General features: G+C 41.7%; 1 protein-coding gene across 1 annotated transcript; it reads right to left on the minus strand.

Moving 5' to 3' along the window:
- Window positions 1–880: 880 nt before the first annotated feature.
- LOC120066351 (BLOC-1-related complex subunit 5-like) lies at window positions 881–8,948 on the minus strand. The gene is made up of 5 exons (XM_039017666.1): window positions 8,766–8,948; window positions 8,544–8,644; window positions 2,566–2,709; window positions 2,226–2,383; window positions 881–1,985 (listed from the first exon to the last, which is right to left on the minus strand). Exons 2-5 carry the CDS (start codon window positions 8,599–8,601, stop codon window positions 1,752–1,754), a joined length of 594 nt encoding a protein of 197 aa, XP_038873594.1. The 5' UTR covers window positions 8,602–8,644; window positions 8,766–8,948; the 3' UTR covers window positions 881–1,751.
- Window positions 8,949–9,306: the final 358 nt, after the last annotated feature.

Below are 9,306 nucleotides of genomic sequence, written 5' to 3' on the forward strand. Positions count from 1 at the left end.
AGCACAAAGGCAGGTAGAGTAGAACACTCAGTCCACAAAGGAACTGCACTAAAATGATGTTCTCTGTTCAGACTGACTCGCATTTCCATTCCAGTTTCAATGTTCAAACAATTCCCCTTAAGCACGTTAAGGGATATCCTCCTTGTTAATTTACATATGAAAAGGCGCTGCCGGATCACTAGAATTAGATGGTGATTTTGGACAGTAGAAAAGGTCCCAAGAATGATATGATATGCCTTCCTCTGCCAGACAGACAGAGGCAATCATAATTCAAATGAGGATACATTGAACGTTACATAGAAGAGGGAGAGAGAACTTTGTTCGATAATTTTAAGTATTTCAGCTCATACCAAAATTTAATGGCCACATGCTAACAGAACAAGGGGAACCTAGAACAAGGGGAACCTACACGGAGTGTACAAAACATTAGGAACACCTTTATATTGATTTGCACCCACTTTTGCCCCCAGAACAGCCACCATTTTATGGGAATGGTATCTATAAGGTGTCAAAAGCGTTCCACAGGGATGCTGGCCCATGTTGACTCCAATGCTTCCCATAGTTGTGTCAAGTTGGCTGGATGTCCATTGGGTGGTGGACCATTCTTGATACACACTGGAAACTATTGAGCGTGAAAAACCCAGCAGCGTTGCAGTTCTTGACACACTCAAACCGGTGCGCCTGGCATCTATTACAATACCCCATCAAAGGTACTTTTTGTCTTGCCCATTCACCCTCTGAATGACACACATACACAATCCATGTCTCAATTGTCTCAAGGCTTAAAACTCCTTATTTAACCTGTCTCCTCCCCTTCATCTATAATGATTGAAGTGGATTTAACAAGTGACATCAATAAGGGATCATAGTTTTAACCTGGATTCACCTGGTCAGTCTAGGTCAAGGAAAAAGCAGGTGTTCATAATGTTTTGTACACTAAGTGTATATACTATGTTATAACACCAAATGGCAATATCCTATAACCAATCATCATATCCAAGTGAGAGGGTCAGTATCTGATTATTTAACTGATTCTTTAAACGGAACAGTATAAGAACCTTTATACACTTTGCAACAAATTGAAATGATTCAAATTTCTCAAGTATTAATTTATTTCCCAAATAAACATTTGCATTTGTTGTTATGTAAGCCATTTAAAATACTAACGGAGAACCCAACATATTCAGTCACCTAACACTCAAAATAATTTAGCGTAATAAAAATGTTTCCCCCCAAAACAAAAATACTGCCAGTTGAAGGTCCAGGAGTTTATCTTCAGAGCTCATGTTTGACTAATATTACTTCTGGAGATTCAGTCATTTTTGGAAGTCATTTTGTCACCACACTCCTTGTGGACAAAGTACCAGTAATCAAAGATCCAAGCAGGTTCCCTTCAGTGAATCATCATGTAAACTTCCTGTTTTACAGTCTTCCAATTCACTCAGCGACATGTAAACCCCTGATGTAGCTGTCCCAGAAACCCACTACATCTGGTGCATGGGGTAGGGACTGCTTATGCTGAGTGGCTGAGCTAAATGTCCAGGGCCGGTGGGACGGTAAGTTGTGGACGTGAAGGGTTTAGGATGGATTGGGGAGCAAGCTGGGCAGAGTCTTTCTTTCTTTCCCTCCCTCCCTCTCTTCTATTCAACATGAATGGTTCAATAAAGAGCTTTTAAAATGGCGGAGGCATTAAAGGCTAGACTAGAGGGCCATGACAGTGAGTGTATCAGCATACCCAGGCAGAGATACTTCTACTTGGCTGCAACGTCCCCGTCTGGCCTCATGCTGAAGGGCTCCAGGCGTTCGCACTCCGGTAGCAGGTTGTTGAGCCTCTCCATCAGGGGGACGGTCTGGTCAATGCCCATCTGGATACGTCTCAGGATCATGGACATCTCGTTCACCTTCTGGATCTGCTCAGCGTACTTAGCATAGCGCTTCTGACGCTGCTGCATGATGCTGAACAACGTGTCCACAGACAGGTCCATCTGGGAGGGAGGGAGAGAAAGTGTGAGATCATTCTAACAATTTCATATTGTTTATATTTCAATAGACTAGCGTGGCTTCTTTCCCTCCCTTATCTATGCGCATATGAGAACCAAAGACAAATTAAAGAAGATGGAGGCCTATTGGGGAAGCTGCTTTCACCGGACTCCGGTGTGTCAGACTGGTGCAGATGAAGGAAAGGAGAGGTGCCTGCATGCACAGACAGGGGAGGTGATTTTAACCTCTTTGATCCTCTTGACCAGGGCGTTCTGGTCGAAGGCCACGGCCTCGGCACACTGGTGCAGGTGGTCCTGGTAGCGGATGCAGAGCTGCAGCACCTGGGCAGAGTCCAGCCTCTCTAGACACAAACTGCTGGGGGACATCTGTCCGCTCAGCACACCTAGAGACATGGACAGACTGACCCTCAAAGCATAATCTATGATCACTCTTTCTGTCGACTTCATGGTCATAAAGGACTGTCTAGGCCTATCCATAATTGTACACATTCTCATATGGAATATTATTACAATACTGTAGAGACAGAGGACAGGTCTAGATCTTGATTAGAGGCTCTTAGCTTACCTTTCAACAAGGGCTGAAAAGTGGGGATTTCCTGAAGCTTGATGACATCAGGGTCATTTTGGATGTTGCGCAATGACTGTGTCCCCTGAGCCACCACCACAATGTCGTCCATTTTAGCCTTCTGCTTCGCTGGAGAGGGCACCACTGCAACAACAAAGCATTTCAATAGATTTTTCCATCTATTAGTAATTGTTTTTGTGTTGAAAGATAGCTAACCGCTAGAGAGGCTCCTAAAAAAATGACATGAGACTATGGGCCCTGGTCAGCAATAGTGCACTAAATAGGGAATAGGGTATCATTTGAAACATCCTGCACATATGAAACAATGCACTTTTAACCAAAGTTCCATCAAAACATGTTCAGCACTGAGCACATTTCAGTCCTGCTGAGCGCAAATTGAACGTTGTGAAAATTCTGTGCAACTTCCAACGCATGTTTACTGTGAACACTGAGGCTGTACACTCTTTAAATTACAGTTATAACAGTGGCCAAGTAGGCTAATGTGCCTATTTGATCATAATGTAGGCTTACCAGAGAGGGCTACCATCAAAAACAATTGCGAAAACATAACATTTTAACATGGAAATAGTTGTTCTATCATTCAAATCAAATGTTATTAGTCACATGCACCAAATACAACAGGTTACCTTACAGGTAGCAATTTGCTTAGGTGTTCAGGAGTCTTATGGCTTTGGGGTAGAAGCTGTTTAGAAGCCTCTTGGACCTAGACTTGGCGCTCCGGTACCACTTGCCGTGCGGTAGCAGTCTATGACTAGGATGGCTGGAGTCTTTGACAATTTTTAGGGCCTTCCTCTGACACTGCCTGGTATAGAGTTCCTGGATGGCAGGAAGCTTGGCCCCAGTGATATATTGCCAAGCAGTTGCCATACCAGGCAGTAATGCAACCAGTCAGGATGCTCTCGATGGTGCAGCTGTATAATTATTTATTTTTTTCACCGTTATTTAACCAGGTAGGCAAGTTGAAAACAAGTTCTCATTTACAATTGCGACCTGGCCAGGATAAAGCAAAGCGGTTCGACACATACAACAACACAGAGTTACACATGGAGTAAAACAAACATACAGTCAATAATACAGTAGAAAAATAAGTCTATATACAATGTGAGAAAATAAGGTGAGATAAGGGAGGTAAAGGCAAAAAAAAGACCATGGTGGCGAAGTAAATACAATATAGCAAGTAAAACACGGGAATGATAGATCTGCAGCGGAAGAATGTGCAAAGTAGAGATAGAAGTAATGGGGTGCAAAGGAGCAAAATAAATAAATACAGTAGGGGGAGAGGTAGTTGTTTGGGCTAAATTATAGATGGGCTATGTACAGGTGCAGTAATATTTTGAGGATCTGAGGACCCATTCAGCCTACAGTAGCAACCAATGTGTGGTGTTTAATGAAGGCCTACATTCCATAGCACTTTGAGAGAAAAAAAACATGCAGGGCTTGACATTAACCTGTTTATCCACATTATTATTCCGATACCTTTATTACTGAGAATCTGACAAATTATGCTACCCTCTGCCTATCTGCTACTTATAGCATATTATAGCCGGGCTCAAAATACAACACGGCCCCTTTAAGACAAAAACATGTAGCTCTAGCTTTGATCTCAAAACAAGGGCATCTACTCACAACTAGGGCTGTTGTGGTGCCCGTATTACCGCCACACTGGCGGTCACGAGACATGAAGGCAGTCAAATTCCACATGACCGTTTAGTAACGGTAACTAGCTTCTCCAAGCTCTGATGCTGCTGATCATTAGTAGCCTACTAAACTTGCTAACTGCCTGGTACTCAGCACTAGCACTCAGTAGCCTAGGGGTTAAAGCATTGGGCCAGTAACCGAAAGGTTGCTGGATCAAGTCCCCGAGTTGACAAGGTAAAAATCTGTTGCCTGCCCCTGAGCAAGGCAGTTAACCCACTGTTCCCTGGGCGCCGATGACGTGGATGTCGATTAAGGCAGCCCTCCGCACCTCTCTGATTCAGAGAGGGTTGGGTTAAATGCGGAAGACACATTTCAGTTGAATGCATTCAGTTGTACAACTGACAAGGTGTCCCCCTTTCCCTATACAACTGACTAGGTATCCCCCTTTCCCTATACAACTGACTAGGTATCCCCCTTTCCCTATGCAACTGACTAGGTATCCCCCTTTCCCTATACAACTGACTAGGTATCCCCCTTTCCCTATACAACTGACTAGGTATCCCCCTTTCCCTATACAACTGACTAGGTATCCCCCTTTCCCTATACAACTGACTAGGTATCCCCCTTTCCTTGTACAACTGACTAGGTATCCCCCTTTCCCTATACAACTGACTAGGTATCCCCCTTTCCCTATACAACTGACTAGGTATCCCCCTTTCCCACTCTTATTGTCCCTTTAAATCACTCTGACATAAAAAGATGATTTATTATCACTTGTGAATGATGCCCAGCATAAGAAACAATGCCTTTTTGTTTGCAACTTTTTCGAATCGTAGTCGCACACCTCATGTGGCCTAGCCCATAGGCCTATATTTGTTAATAAAGTTTGTATCACAACTAAAGTGGCCAAATAACTTCTTAAAATTAAGCACATTAATCCGCTTTACAAGGGGTGTAGAGCCTAACTGGCATATAAGGAGCACGTGAGTTTCAAGTTTGGGGAAGATCATTTTCACCCTAAAAATGCCCCTTTATAATAAAAGCATTACATGCACAATTGCATTTGCGGTCACTTTTGATAATGGTGTTTTCCACTAATGGAACATTCGCACTTACAGCCTACTACCATGTGTGCAATGCTGCGCTTATAATGTGAATAAATAGCTTAATAGTTTATCAACATTTTAAGTTAAACGTTCTGATCTGTTGCGTCAGCCACATTGCATAAAACATGGTTTTTTGATGCTAGTGGTTGTATTCATTTAGGATCTATTGCATCCCACAACTGTCCCAGACTATGTTTGGAATATTTATTTCTCGCACAGAATAGGTGGACTTTTGTAGTATGGGGGATAGTAGATTGTTCGTTAGGCTTACTCATCTTGTTGGCTGACGAAAAGTAAATATGGACCGTTCTTCCAATATTTTTTATTTATTTTATTTCACCTTTATTTAACCAGGTAGGCAAGTTGAGAACACGTTCTCATTTACAATTGCGACCTGGCGAAGATAAAGCAAAGCAGTTCGACACATACAACAACACAGAGTTACACACGGAGTAGTAAAAAAATAAAAATAATTTAAAAAAAAATACATACAGTCAATAATACAGTAGAAAAATAAGTCTATATACAATGTGAGCAAGTGAGGTGAGATAAGGGAGGTGAAAGGCAAAAAAAAGGCCATGGTGGCGAGGTAAATACAATATAGCAAGTAAAACATTGGAATGGTTGATTTGCAGTGGAAGAAAGTGCAAAGTAGAGATAGAAATAATGGGGTGGAAAGGAGCACAATAAATAAATAAATAAATACAGTAGAGAAAGAGGTCGTTGTTAGGGCTAAATTATAGATGGGCTATGTACAGGTGCAGTAATCTATGACCTGCTCTGACAGCTGGTACTTAAAGCTAGTGAGGGAGATAAGTGTTTCCAGTTTCAGAGATTTTTGTAGTTTGTTCCAGTCATTGGCAGCAGAGAACTGGAAGGAGAGGCGGCCAAAGGAAGAATTGGTTTTGGGGGTGACCAGAGAGATATACCTGCTGGAGCGCGTGCTACAGGTGGGTGCTGCTATGGTGACCAGCGAGCTGAGATAAGGGGGGACTTTACCTAGCAGGGTCTTGTAGATGACCTGGAGCCAGTGGGTTTGGCGACGAGTATGAAGCGAGGGCCAGCCAACAAGAGTGTACAGGTCGCAGTGGTGGGTAGTATATGGGGCTTTGGTGACAAAACGGATGGCACTGTGATAGACTGCATCCAATTTATTGAGTAGGGTATTGGAGGCTATTTTGTAAATGACATCACAGAAGTCGAGGATTGGTAGGATGGTCAGTTTTACAAGGGTATGTTTGGCAGCATGAGTGAAGGATGCTTTGTTGCGGAATAGGAAGCCAATTCTAGATTTAACTTTGGATTGGAGATGTTTGATGTGAGTCTGGAAGGAGAGTTTACAGTCTAACCAGACACCTAGGTATTTGTAGTTGTCCACATATTCTAAGTCAGAGCCGTCCAGAGTAGTGATGTTGGACAGGCGGGCTTCAATATGCGCCTCGGAATTGGATAAGGACGAGAGCAGTTGCGTCCCTGATGTGTCGGTCTTCACTTGTAGCCTGTGAGAAAGACCTGATCAGGTGACGGAGAGTCATGTGAGTGAGAGAAGCTTCGGGCACAACGCAGCACTCAGGGCCGCAAAAAGCATGGATTTTTTAGGGTGCATTACAGCCACAAAGGGGATGCCGCTGTGAAATTCGAGCCATTATCAAGTACTTGGCAAATTGTGAATGAGAGACTATTGAAGTGTGTACATCCTGCGCAAAAAAACAAAGCAGAGCTCATGCCTTTCAAGCAACTTTTTTCAAATCATCATTAGTCACATCATGCAACCTTACAATGTATTAAATCAAAACATATAGCCCAACATTTGTAGAACAACTAAAGTTAAATTAATAACTCTAAATTAAGCATATAGAAGAAGCTATTTCTTTGTTAACCGCTTAACACAGAATAGCCGCATGTGCACACTCAAATCGGTTGGAGAAAATATTTATATTTTATCCAGCATTGTTCAATTGTATTATTCATACTATAAAATAATGCCACAGAATTATAAGCAAATCTTTTCTGCTAAATGAACTAGTGTAGCCCACATCCACTTGGGCATCAGGACCTAACATAAGGACAACTCAGAATATGCTATTCTTTTCTTCCGAAATAGACTACATTTTCTTCATACCGTGCTTCTTTAGACCTGTCTAAAATAAATAATGGATTTATTGTGACGGTATAGACTATATTACATGGATTTATTCGACTTTTTAAAATGGCTTGTAGGCTGTGTGTGGAAGCCAGGAGATGCTAAATGTGTTTATGTTAATTAACGGTCAATTACCGTGAGAATGACAGTTATTTGCTTGACAATCACCAGCTGATGAAATTGTGACCACCACAGCCCTACTCACAACCACAGCTGTAAACACAATCCAGTTCAAAGTGAATGGCACAGATCCATATATTGTAATGGTCTATTTGCATATAGGCCTACTGCAGCTCTGATTGGTTATGCCACACCGGTCTGTGTAGAGTACAGGCTGAGTTGTGGGCACAATAGAATCCTTCTCTGATGTGTTCTGCCTACAACAAAATATCTTGCATTGTTCGTTTTGTTTCAGTATGTTGCATCGAAAGTAGTTAATATTGGGTTGATTCGATCACAATTCCCACAATAAAAGGAAACATTGACAGTGTTAACAGGGAAAACTCTATAAAGTTGAGTGAAGTTCAATCTTGTGCTTCTCTCAGTGGGCTGATATTTCTGCATGCACTCATCTTAGAGGGAAAAAATGACAAGTACGCATTTGAGTATCATATGTGCAAGAGTTCAGGGAATAATATAGCATTAGAACTTTGTGCGTCAACGGCTACGTCTCCTTCCTCCCAAAGTATGCACTTGTTCACCTCATTTCACTGACTTGAAAGGAAATTACTGGTATAAGGAATATGGTTGAGTTGTGGAAAGTAGGGAACGTGTACACTTCAGGAGAAATAACATTACTGGGACGCACACACAGACAACCAGTGGTGTAAAATACTCAAGTAAAAATACTTAAAGTAACGTTACTACTTAAGTCGTTTTTTAGCAATTACATTTACTTTTGATTGTTAAGTATATTTAAAGTCAAATACTTAACTTTTACTCAGGTAGTATTTTACTGGATGACTTCCACTTGAGTCATTTTCTATTAAGGTATCTTTACTTTTACTCAAGTATGATAATTGGGTACTTTCCCCACCACTGCAGACAACCTGCCGGTCCTCCCTTCTTACCCGAGGAACTGTAGTCGGAGTGTTTGTGCTCAGAATCACCACTATGCTCGGCCCCCATGGTGTCAGTTATGTTATGGCTTCAATTCACCACCTCAGGAGACCTACATCCAAACATAGATAAGTTAGTTTTCAAGCGAACGTTAGCTGTACCAAGCAGACATTCGACTGATAAACAAGCCACGTTAGCTAAGTTGCTGTTAGCTAGCTTAGCACATCTCTTACCTTCGTTGTGTTTATCTTGTTCTGTTAGACCACGTCTGTTTTGATTTCTATTATATTTTTACCATCATGATGGTTTCATGATGTAGCAAACTATATTTAATTTAAGTAAATATGTTAACAAGCTGAAAGATATCGAACTAGCTAGCTACTTCCGTAAACACACAACCACCTCTCTTCCTCTTCTTCTTCTTCTATGCTATCATGGCGGTCAGCAAACAATCGTTTATGTGCATGCTGCCATCTACTGTGCTGGAATGTACGATCAATCATGATCTGCCCAATTCTGTACTACCATGAAAATAAAATAACAAATAAATCCCCACTAACTTCTACCACACCCTCCACTCCACCATTAAACTTGATCTATATCATGCTGAAACACTCCACCCTTAGGATTGTTCAGCATGTCAACAACCATTTCAACAGTAACTGACCACTAATATCACTTTTGCCGTCTCCACAATAACCTTCAACCTGCCATTTCTGCTTTCCACAACCCAAGTCGTATTGATAACCTCATAAAAGCTATTAAGTCAACTTT

This window comes from Salvelinus namaycush, chromosome 21 (assembly GCF_016432855.1).
Source record: "Salvelinus namaycush isolate Seneca chromosome 21, SaNama_1.0, whole genome shotgun sequence".
NCBI classification, from domain to species: domain Eukaryota; kingdom Metazoa; phylum Chordata; class Actinopteri; order Salmoniformes; family Salmonidae; genus Salvelinus; species Salvelinus namaycush.

Bases quoted from the DNA above. Each gene is read 5' to 3' on its own strand.
- LOC120066351 (XM_039017666.1), bottom strand. From the start codon at position 8,601: ATGGGGGCCGAGCATAGTGGTGATTCTGAGCACAAACACTCCGACTAC. The intron at 2,710-8,543 runs GTAAGAAGGGAG...TTGTTGTTGCAG, and splicing joins CTCCGACTACAGTTCCTCGG to TGGTGCCCTCTCCAGCGAAG. The intron at 2,384-2,565 runs GTAAGCTAAGAG...CCATGTCTCTAG, and splicing joins TTTTCAGCCCTTGTTGAAAG to GTGTGCTGAGCGGACAGATG.